The sequence below is a fragment of the Poecilia mexicana genome, unplaced genomic scaffold (genome assembly GCF_051168715.1).
Source record: "Poecilia mexicana isolate PSO_F unplaced genomic scaffold, ASM5116871v1 scaffold_15, whole genome shotgun sequence".
Classification (NCBI taxonomy): domain Eukaryota; kingdom Metazoa; phylum Chordata; class Actinopteri; order Cyprinodontiformes; family Poeciliidae; genus Poecilia; species Poecilia mexicana.
This window is the reverse complement of record NW_028263384.1, coordinates 16,732,281-16,744,448: the sequence shown is the minus strand read 5'-3', so window position 1 is coordinate 16,744,448 and position 12,168 is coordinate 16,732,281. Positions and strand designations below refer to the sequence as shown.

At 41.6% G+C, this 12,168-nt stretch overlaps 1 protein-coding gene across 4 annotated transcripts in view; it reads left to right on the top strand.

Moving 5' to 3' along the window:
• marchf8 (membrane-associated ring finger (C3HC4) 8) overlaps positions 1-12,168 on the top strand; it is an 85,414-nt gene that overhangs the window by 28,921 nt on the left and 44,325 nt on the right. For 2 of the 4 annotated variants that reach the window (XM_088012772.1, XM_088012773.1), the window contains exon 3: positions 5,568-5,723. The exons of the other annotated variants lie outside the window; for them this stretch is intronic. In XM_088012772.1, coding sequence (XP_087868898.1) covers positions 5,568-5,723 — 156 coding nt within the window. The remainder of the gene's footprint in view (positions 1-5,567; positions 5,724-12,168) is intronic. 4 annotated transcript variants of the gene reach the window in all.

Below are 12,168 nucleotides of genomic sequence, written 5' to 3'. Positions count from 1 at the left end.
GGCCATGGATTATGCCCAGTGAACCGAAGAGTGAGCATCAGAGGATGCAGCTGTGTCTTTTTTTATTTTCCTGCTATACGCACTTATTTACATCTGGCACTGGCAGCATATTTAGCAGTTTATCTCTCCAACTCTGTGCACTCGCTTGGCAAAGTGGTGCACGATGCCAAAACTTTTGAAGCCGCATGCATTTTTAATGAGCACAGGGGGAGAGCTCTGGAGGTTTCATCTCTCAGTAAGTGAGTTTCTGAGTCAAGGACAGGGAAGACTGCCTGTTTGTCTTCTGATGTTTATCGGTTTGATAACATCCGATGCCACCGACTTGTCGGGCCGCTGATTGAGCGTTTGCTGGGCTTTGTAGAGGGCGAGATCAAAAACCCGACTGCCGCCGATTTAAAAAAATAAAAACTTTTAACATCGCCTGTGGGCTAGATGAAGGACTGTTTTCATGCGTCTGTCTTTGCGTAGTTAATGAACTATGTGATTTCTGAGAAAGGTTGGAAGGGCTTTAGCCGAGATGACGGAGCTGTTAAACGTGTCTGGGAAATACGGTTTGCTTAAATGATGCAAATGTTAAAAAAACATGTATGCAAAAGCATGTTTTTTTTTTTTTTGTATCCATACAGGCGACAATACTTCTTAAACATCTGATGCTCCCCCAAACTAAACCCATCCAGTTTTTTCTATGCCTTCAGGTTTTGCAAGTGGAAATATCAGAATAATTACCTTGGAAGCCCTAAGACCCGTTTCTAAACTCGGTGTGAAATGCTCACTTATCAGGAAGAGGAGTGTTGACTGTAAATGTTGCGCGACTCGAGTATTTTAGGAGCAAACTAAATTCCACCAGTGTCTAACGTGAAAACGTGATTGGCTAAAGGTGCTCTTCGAAAGTAAAGTACCATCAAATTATCTCTCGCATATGCCTCCACCAGCACACGCGTGTGCAATCTTGTTGGCATTCCTGTTGCACAAATGTAATCGCGCGTGAACTCAATTTCACTCCTCTCTCGCTCGCACAGAGGAATCTTCTCACTGTGACACAGTTGAGTTTGTTGTGCCGGAGATGTTGTGAGTGTAAACAGGTGCAGCAGCCTGTGCGCGAAGCAGAATCTGGAGAGCGGAGATAACGCTTTGGCAGAATGGGGCTGCCTTTATTCTGGCTGCTGTTTTCATAAGGATGAGGATGTTGTGTGTCAGCAAACTAACCTACTTTACATTTTTACACCCAGTAAATTTGAAAACCTACGTGCCGGCGTCTAAACTGTTACTGAAAACAGTCGGCTCTTTCGTAGGAGTGAATGTTTCGGGTTGTTCGTGAGTTTGATAGTTTTACCCTTTAGAACTGAGGCCATTTGTTTCGACGTCAAACGTCTACTCCAGAACCCAATGTTTGGTGTTAAAACAGAGTAACTAAATGTGGAGATGTCTCGATACTTGTCTAAAAACAATAACGTTCACTCACCTTTCGCTCTATTAGTAGTAACCTTTATTAGTAATGCAGTAGACCCCGTTTTGCCTTCAAGATGTTCTTAACTCTTCAGGTGTCAAACATTTGTCTGAGATTTTGGTCCATACGTGCCCTATGCAGGGTGAAGTAACCAAATAAGTGCGTTCACACCAGCCCTATTTGGTCCGCTTTAATGAAACACTAGTTCGATTGTGTAGAAAGTCGGGAGTAAACGAGTTCCTCAGAGGGTTTGGTCTGTTTGACATGGTGATCTGTGAAAGTGAATTGCACCAGACTTAAACTGGGGACCCGATAATAAGTGCTATATAGGATGCATGATTTATTATATTATATTTTCATAAAATAAGAATCTCCTCATAAGATACTAGTTTCTTTCTAGTCAGTTATAAAATATAGTGGGTTATCACTGGAGCATTAAAGTTTGAAACAAGCTTGGCGTTTTTGATGACCTCTGGTCAGGTTTATATTGTAAACTTACTTTGTAGCTATTGCAATGCTTCATAAATCCTCTGGATTTCAACTTGGCTAATGCAACAGAATAAGATGCGACTGCATCAGTTTTTATAGCAAACGTGAATGTGGCAAAACAAAAGGCACACCGCAGATTTTCATGGCACGGCGCATTCTGTGTCCATTATATCCTCAAACTGAAGGCAACGTTGACTGAAAACGGCTAATAACTTTTTGTTTGCCTCCATTGAAGGTTTTCTGCTCTGTATTCACTGCATATACTTCACCTGCTGCTAGCGTTCCCCTGAATCTTCCTTTCTTTCTTTCCTTCCTTCTTACTTTCTTTCTGCACGCACACATTTAATGAAGTGGGTTTTCAGGGCTGCTACACACTTACAAAAGCCAGCAGCTGGTGTTGGTCTGGCTGTCTAAGATTTGCATAAGTCTCCCAGGAGCCACTTGATGGTTAAGTGCAGAAAATGTAATTAAACGTGGAGTAGACGACATGACAGTCGGGCCTTTGAGGACCTTGAGTGCTGTGAGGAAGGACTCGGCCTCACCTTGTTAAATATATTGTTCCTTAAGCCCCCAGGATGGGTTCATGGGGTGTTTTATGTTCTTTTAGTAGATGTGACACTCTTTGTTATACTAAGTTTTACATGCTTGAGTAAATTTAATCTGTAGAGACCTAAACAAAAAAAAAAAAGAAAAAAAAAGAAAGGAGGAATGGGACGATAAGAGCTAATACTGACGTGTTCCTTCGCTGATCAGGTTGATGGTTCTAAGCATGCTGGGAAAATGCTGGATGTTAATGAAGTTTCCTTTTAGTGCTTTTACTGTTTTCCATTCAATGCATCAGTCTCGGCTCTCATTAGCAGGAACACAAGCTTTCACTCACATATGAACCGTCTTAAATAATCCAATAAAACGAGCTAGTGGAGAAAGTGAATGTTTCTACAATTTAAAACAAAAATAGTCCGAGGAACATTTTTGCCAGTTCTAATGATTCCTATCTTCTTGCCACATGATTGTTTGAGAGGGATGACCGACCTTTACTGACCCGCAGTCACAAATTGAATCTCTGCTGTGACTTTATGCACCCGGGGAAAATGAGGCTAAGCCTGAGCTTTTCTGCTATCGAAACTGCAGGTGCAGAAGATATGAAACAAGATGCGAATGTGTGGAAAAGCACCATGCGTCTACTGTTTAAGCATTGCAAAGGATCTGTGATGCTGTGGGCTCTTTTTCTCTTTCAAAAGTCCTGGGAAACTTGTAAAAGTGCATGGGCAAAAAAATTTGAAATAAACATTTGGTGGACTAAAAAATGGGTAAATTTTCTTTTTATGGGATATTAATCCACAACATGGTCAAATGTACATAAAATGGTTAATGTCTCTCAAAATCAGTCCCATTTCAGTCCTCTGACCTGAATCAATGAGGTGAGGAGATGAAAGCGGAGAGTCTGTGCTCAAACACTGTGAAATGTTATAGATGATTAATACTTGTCCTGTTGGCAAAGTACAATGTGACAATATGCTGCTGCTATAAAAGAGAAGTTTATGTTGAGGCTTTTCACCCATATTTATGAGGGCGGCCAACAAATATGTGCAGAAGTGCCTTCAGTCTGACGCATCCTACAGGAGAGAACAGTAAAAGTGTCCAAATCTCAGGAGGAAACCCATTTACTTTGCATTTTCACACTTTGAATACCACTCATGTGAGGGTGACTCAGGGTGTTGTTGCACCAGAACCAGAAGGAAATGCATCAAAACACAGACCGACTCATTTTCAGGCAGGAGACCTGAAGTTGGAACATGAAAAGCATTAAATGCCACATCTCCCACCTCATCAAGGCGACGCTGCCCCAGCCTCGGCTTCACTTTTGCTTTCAACGGGTTTGTTTTTTTTTTGTTTTTTTTTCCCTCATCGCTGGATGACGGCGTTCTGAGTTCTTGTAATGCGCTGACTAGACTGTCGTGAGTTGCTTGGCTCTGAACACCCCGGGAGCCCAAATTTCTCTCTTCCAGGAAGCGCTTCGGATGCTTCCCTCCCTGCAGTGCGTTGCCTCACTTTTGTGACAGTCGGTGGCAGGTAGATGCATCAGTTGCATCTGGAGCTGCACACCCCAGGTGGAAAACAAATATGCAGCGAGAGCGCAGGCACATAACAAGTCTCTTGTGCATTGAGCGAAACGGATACATGGCAATCAGATCCTTAGCCGTGCCATTTAGACATGATCCTAAGATAACCAATTCGGTTGGGGTTGTTGATATTTGTTATCTACTATATATATATATATATATATATATATATATATATAAAATTCATTAAGTCTCAGTCTCTTACATGCTGCGTTCAGTTACATATCCTCCACTTCCTGTCTTTTCAAGAACTTTCCTCTCCTTCTTTCCTTTCTTTCCAGCTTTTAGTTGAGTGTGGTAGAGCTTCGCCTGTCCACTCGTTTCTGTGACCACGTTGCGAACGTTTCCCCCCGGCTATCGGGTGTGGAGTGGCTGCAGTTAGACAAAATAACTAGTTGGTAAATTTTAATCGTAGACTTGCAGTGAACACACAAACACACTAGTATTTTTAACTTTTTTTTTTTTATTATTCAGTAGACCACGGATGTCCTTTTGTGATTTAAGAAACGCTTCCTTTTTAGACTTTTGTTTTATTCTAGAGCCTTTATAACACGCAAACATTTTCAGACCTCTTGAACCCGTTTACATAATCTGCTGTTACAACCACAGTGCTTTAAGGATTTGATATGACAGACTAATATGAAATGGTGATAAGAGTGTGGTTCGTATTTCCATTGTGGCTTTTGGGGGGGAAAGAGAAGCATCCTAAAGTTACAGGTCAGTAGTTCCTCCAGGACTAGAGTTGAGCTTCACTGATCTAAATTATTCTATTTTACCTCTGGCTGCATGTTTGGAGTCAAAATGCTGTTTGAATGTGAAACTCCGACCTGGTCTTGAGTCAGTTCTTGCTTCAAACGTGTAGCATTTATGTGTTTAGCTCCATTTTTCTGTAAACTCTGAGTTTTTCTGTCACTGCTAGAAACCTGCCGCCATCATTGAAACTTTGCTGTGTTCACTATAATTAAAATGATCTAAATAAATATCCTTTAAATGTTTTTTCTTGGACAATACCAATTTCTTCTAATGCTTAGAATGTGTAATGAAGTAGGCTGCAGATTGAAGAAGATGGTGGAAAATAAAGAAATGACAAGATTTCCCCTCATTTTATCCCTACAAAATACAACCTTTATTCAACCCAGCGTGGTCAAGAATACATTCTGTTCATTGATGTGTGCATAGACTGAAAATGCTGGAGGCTTTTTTTTTTAAGCTCTATTGCTTTTCAGAAATGGGGAGAGGAAAAAAAATCAAATTTAATCGTTTTTGACCTGTCGACCACTAGTCAGAGATTAAGGCAAAAGCAGTCAATTCTGATCTCTGGGCAACTTATCTATTTAAATTCTCTCCTCTCTCTCAAAATTAAAATATGAATTTGGTTTATGTGCACCTGAATCTCTTAGGCTTGTAAGTGTAATGGACAGCGACACATTATCTCATGTAAGACTGGTCAGAGGCTTCTGTCCAGGAAATTGTGCGTCGCGCTCATCTTCTCCTTCCTTAACTTGCAGAACGTGCAGCAGCATGAATGCACTGGTACCCTCGGCCTCCTAATGAGCTTTTCATTCGGCGCTGTAGAGGACTGTGGACCTGCATTGACATTCACCTCCATCAACCAGAAAATGAGCATCGATGAGACGCGCCCAGCAGACACTGAGAAGGGCCAGGTGAGAGGAGAAAAAAAAAAAAAACTAAAGGAATGCTATAAACACCACGAAGGAAATGAGACGGGAGTCTGTTGTTGCTGTAGAAACAGACCGTTGGCAGCGCTGAGGCAATGCTAGTGGAATGAGGGAGATAGTTGGCTCCTAAACGCAGACATGCTGGAGCTTTGCTCCTGGCAGGGTCGTCAGAAGCTGCAGGATCGCTTTGGTTTTCCACTTTGCCACATCAGTGAGTATTCATGTAGTGTGTCCTCCGAGGACTGGTCCAATGTTTCAGAGCTCAGGACCTTTTTTTTTTTTCTTTTTTTTTCTTATAAATAAAAGCTGCTTAAAGCAAAAAAAAAACAAAAAAAAACAGTCTTCTCAGGTGAATCCTATTTGTAAGAGCAGGAACTGTGCGTACCTGCTGCCTGGTCTCTGTCATTTTGATTGATGTGTTTGTTGGAATCCGCAACACTTTCCAAACGGGCCAGAGACGGCGGCCAGGGCTGCTGTGTTATCCTTTGCTTCAGGTGTGACAGCCATCACCCTGCCCTTTGCATGCGCGCAGCACAAACAAATCTTCAAGGCTGTGGCCTTTGTCGAGCTTGTTAATAAATTACAATGGGACAGCAAGACAATCTCAAGATGGTGAGATGAGATGGGCTGAAACGGGCAGAGAGGGTCTGTGTAGGAACCAGATAATCTGGATTTTACCGAGCTGCTGCCAAAAACAATGTTTTTATCGAAACATCACATGACTTCCTCTGCAAGTTATGAAGAAATAAACGTTCTCCTTTTACTGTGGATTACTAATGCTATTAAAAAGAACAACCACCTACTCTCTGCACTTGTATACTACATGTCTTTGTTGCTATTTTTGCTGTGTTAAGACCTCGCTTTCAGTTCCAACTTAGAAAATAGGTGGAACGTATTTATTGGAGTAGAGTACCTCACTTTCAAGTGATTTTCACCTCGGGGGGCCTGTGGCAGCAGTTATACTAATCTTTCCTAGGGACTTGCGTTGAATAATAAAGTTGTTCGACAACTGCATGGTAAGTGCACACTTACAAATGTTCTTTATGGTTTTTACTTCACAAATGATTTTGAGATCATTTCAAAGCATTTTCTCATGTTTGACAATGTATCCCTTTACCACGGACAAAGAACAGAGTTAGTTTACGGAGAAAGTGTCAGGTTTGCAAGGGGGACTTGTTTTTGTGTCGGTTTATTGTTCTCTGTTTGATAGTACGAGTCAATACTGGGAAGAGGGATGGTATCGTCATGCATTGTGCTGAACTGGTTCAGATCTTGTTTCGTTGATTGGAACTAATTTAGGTCATTTGGAAACTACAAATCTGAATTAACTAACAGTCATTTGTGATTTTTCTCAAGGCTCCACTTTTATTCATTACTTGCATGCTCTTTCTTAGGACTCGGTTTGAAATGATTCAGCATGCAAGAAACAAAGCATGACTATGGAGTTGGATCTGAATTTTATCGTCCAGTAAAATCTAAATCTGCCCACTTCCATCGCTGAAAAATTGTAATGGGATTTTGAAAACGGATGTGTTCCTTTTTATTTGTAGAAATTGTGTCTTTAGTGGTCACTGTCAAGAAATGTACAGAAACTACTTATTTAATTTAATCAGAAAACTTTGTTTTCCCACTAGGGAAAAAGTTAAGTTCATACATTTTAACCATTTTAGACAAAAAACAACAACTTTATTGCTATTATTCTTTTGATGTCCATCTCATGTTGGGGTAATTTTCCTTGACCCTCGTTCCTCTATTTTCTTTTAAATAATTTGAAGTGACCTCATTTATTAAGTGTACTCGACAGACAAACAAGCTTTCTGCTATTTTTCACAATGTTCAAGAGAAGGGAAGGATTTAAAGTAGACATCGCTGTGCTGCCTAAGTCAAAGACATGGTGACACATCTTGTATTGCGTATCTGGATACCGATCTTTCTGATGCTCCTACGTATCACCCACAATCCTCCAGATTCTGCTGCTGTCCTTCCTCTCAGGCCGGGTAGCGCCACCGGACAGACGGGGCCTTCTCACTTGGATCCTGTCAAAAGATAATGCTGCTGCTAATATTTGGTAAATCTCTTGTTATTCCCAGATAAGTTATTACGACTCCTGAATGTCCAAAACAAGCTTGTTTATCAGAGCGTACCAGATAGAATATCACCTCAGAGCGACTTAGCGCAAAATGGCAGAGATATTGAAGTTTGTTGGGGTTTTTTCCCGTTTTTTAGCTTGGAGCAGAGCTGTCCTTGGTTGGCTTATCTGTAAAAGTCAATCCTGTTTACCATGTTATCCAGCTCTCCTACCGTATTATGGTTTTGGCTCAAGGCTGAGATAGAGGAGCAGACAGCTTCTGAGCCTCTAAGTTGTTGAGGGAGTGTTTGTTGAACTTATGCCACCTATGTAGTGAAACAGCAGTGGAGTTTTAGCATTTTTCTGGTCGGAGACCCATAGATGCTCACAAATCCACTTCAGACCAGTAGCAGATCCTCCACAGATGTTGTTTGCTGATGCCGTAGCCAGTAAAATAAATCCCCACTCATTAGTTGATCTTAGACAAAGTGTTGGCTTCACTTTGCTGCCAAAGCACGTCTTTGACTCGTGCTCCAGCCAGAGATCGAACCCCTGGTCTTCAGATTAGAGACCACCTTTTAGCAAAAGACACCCACCAAGAATTCACCCAGAAAGTTTGCCCATCTGCTTCCTTGTAGAGACCTGACCTCGGCCACGTTCCATGTGGAAATGATTCCGCTTTCCTAATATTTGCCCAACGCAGACTGACGGCTAACTAAACATTAACCAGGGGTTGTGAGAGCGGAACAGTGATTGGAAGGAAGTTTGAGTCAATAACAAGGGTGGTGAAAATGTGGAAGATACTTAGAATAGGATGGGAAATTGAGAAATTATGCCTCAGATAGCAGTGGAAATTGTATAAATCTGCTGGGATTCCAGGCTCATTTCTTTTCAGAAAACTGAGTGAAAAATTCAGCCTCCCGTTCTGCATACGTCGCCTCCATCTTTCCATCAGCCTCCTCCTAACCCGCGGTGAGATTGATCGTTTCGGCTTGATAATCACAGTTTGCAGGTTCATTTGAGTTGCAGTTCCTAGTCCTCTTGATGTGAGCTGTAGTGGTACGGAAGTACGGCCATTTGGTGTGTTGGCACAGTTGCCGTTTTGGCTGAACCCAACCCACTGAGCGAGGAGGAAGAGGAAGAGTGAAAGTTAATCAGCTGCATGCCATGTAAACAAAGCACAACCCACTTTTAAACCACAGCACTCAGATTCTTGACACAATCGTTTATTTCATCATTGCCGGGCCTTGTGGTGTCATAAAGACGGGATCCGTAGAGATCTGCACCCCCTCACAGCTGCTGTTAGGGAATGCGCAACAGCCCCTAAAACTTCACAAATTTTAGGAGGGGGAATGATGACTTTTGAGAGATGAAGTCAGTTTAAAGGAAGTGAATGCACAGAGCCTGCTGTCGCAAACTGTAGAGTCGTTGGCCACTAGCAAATCTGCAGTAACGCTCATATCAGTCCTGCTTTTTTGTAACTTAAGCAGCTTGTCTAACATTACTCAGTCATTTGGGAGTCATTTGGAACAAAGCATCTGAGTGATGCTTCGGAGTAAGTCTTGCTCCCAACACACAACCAATTAAAGATGCAAATAAATGTTGTAATAAGTTTTAACAATCAGCATGGCATAGCAAAGCATGAAAGCACAGAGGAAGAAAGCCGACATCACCCTCAGGAAACCTTTTCCCCTGTAAACATCCACAGCAAAGCCAGATGTGTGCTGACTGAAGACTTTTTGAAGCAGAATCGGATCTCTCTTTCTAAATAAAGGATGAATAAAGGATGTCGTCAGCAGTGGGCTGATTGAAGGTTGTGGCATTTTTCTGAAACCCCGTTGACTCGACGTCGGAGCAAGAAACGTGACCAGAAACACGAGGAGGATGTTAAGTGTAAAAATACACTTAGCGTCATTACAGGTATGTTATCCACAGCTCTGTTGTTGATCATTTACCCCGCCATGTGAAGTTTAAGTTCGAATCTGAGCTTTTTATGTAAATCAAAACCCGAGGCTTTGTCCTTGCCGGTTTGCTCGAGCCATGTTTCTCTCAGACAAATGGATTTAACCACAGCCTCTGAGGGGACATCATGTCTACTCAGGGTAGAAAAAGCTGAAGAGAACCAAAAAAAAAAAAAAAAAAAATACTGAAGCGATTTCTCACCAGAATGTTAATAATGTTTTGTATCCTTGTTGTCCCTGAGACCTAAATTATCCAGAGGTTGCTATGTGTTCTGTCTACGCGGATCTGTCTCGTCACCTCAGTTCCTTTGATGTTTCACTGTATAATTTAAATTCTCTTTATTTATGCTGCTTGTATTTGTGAGTGAAATGATCAATTATTAGATCAAGTTTAAATTCTGATTCCCTAAAACAAAAACAAGAGGGGAAACAGTAATGGACCCACAAACACAAGCATCCGTTTCTCTTTCTTTTTGAAAGTAAATTCAATCAGATAGATTTTCTCACCACTAGTTATTCTGAAAGCCTAATCTTAAACTGAATTTGTACCTTTGAACAGGAACTCTGAGAGTATCTGATCTGAATCGACCTGTGCAGTAATGGCGCAGTGTTCCTTCTGAGGTTGGGCTTTGTTCATGACCCTGTCAGCAGGGGGCAGTTGAAAGCAGCTTTTTGTCTTTCTGTCTCTGCAAGACAGGTCAACTTGACATTAACGTGCAAGCCAATGTGATTTATGATGGGTGCAAAATGCATAAAGTAGAAAATCCTTTTTTCCCCCCTTTAAAAAAAAAAAAAAGTTATTTTCAATACCGAGACATGGATGAAATATCATTTCATGGTAAAGCTCGTTTTACCATGAAATGATATTTGTTTAGCTTGGATACTTCCTGTAAGTGCAAATTAACCTCTAAGTGCACATTTCTGTATTTATCTGGAAGGAAAAAGGTACTGGAGCTTAACCTAGCTCTTTTGCAGCAGTATAGGTGGACAGATTGATTTCGCGAGCTTCATTCTTCATCATTGTACAGACTGGAAGAGGAAGAGGGTGCGTAAATCAAAGTTACTTGTTGTGAGAAGTGGATTGAGCTGGTGTGCAAAACTTTAAATCGTCTTAATTCACCTGACAAGACGCAGTGAAACAACAATGTGCGAGAAGTCTTTTGTTAAACCCTTTTGTTTACCGACAGATTCAAAATGTCTAAGGGCGGTGTGGTAGGAGTTGAAGGGATTATATATCCTTCCTCTTCGTATCATTTGCTTTTGAATGAGGAAATGTGCACAGATTTCCATCAAGCTGGATCAGAAGCACTTCACCATCGTTGCTCCATAATTCCATGCATTGGCCGCAGCTGAAGGCAGAAATTTGAGGTTTACATGAAGGGGGGGGAGGAAGAGTTGCAACCCCAGGTGCCTTCGTGTGCCAAGAGCCCCCCTGTGGAGAGGTGGTCTGGTGCAGGGAAGCTGCTTACGACTCCTACATCCTGTTTAGATCTGGAAACAGACGTAGCAGAAGAGCTGCTGCTCTGGTGGGAGGGGAAGCTAATGGCTTCAGAGGGTTCGCACATTTATAAACTCCCAAATTAGTATATTTACAGAGCAGGTCTTCTAAACCTGGCTGGGGTCAGTGATGAGGCGCCATCTGTTTTAGCAGCAGGTGAGGACTGCTGATGTCATCGTGAGTGGACCGCGGCCTGGAAGGGAACGGGGTGGATGCAGGAGGGCGGGGAGGGGGGCGTAGTTGTTTCTGGTCTCTGTCTCTCTCTGTATCGAGGTCAGTCTCGCAGAGCTCAGAGCAGATGATGGATTTAATGGCCTTGGATAGAGTTGCTCTTCACTCCTTAAAGGGTTGAGACAGGCAATAAAAACCAGAGTTGGCCTTTGTAACACTCTTCAAGTCTGAAATTTGAAAAATAAATGATCATATAACCGGTTGTCCCTCTTCAGGCTGCTGTCTGTAGGAAAGACGAAATGGGCCTTTGCCTGCAGCCTGATAGGTAAAAAAAAAAAAAGGAAAAAAAAAAGATACAAACAGTGATGATTGCAAAAGTTTTCATTATGCATGTAATATTTTAACACTTCATCACATTATAACCATAAACATCAATGTGTTTGAAATGTGATTTTATATGATAGAGTTTCTCAGTCCTGGTCCTCAGGAACAGATGTCGGCACATTATTCAGGATTTTTACGAATAAAACCTGAGTAGTGTGGCATGAAACTTTTTCACTTTTTTTTCCCCAATACACCCAAATATTATTCGTTGCATTGAGCTGCCACCAGAAGTCACTTGGTAGGTGTGTGTAATTTAGGCTTTCTCTAGTAAATCAGAAATGTTGCATAAAACATTTTGTGTTGTATTTGTCCACATATAAATAGGATTTTTTGGTTCGGAAAATCAGC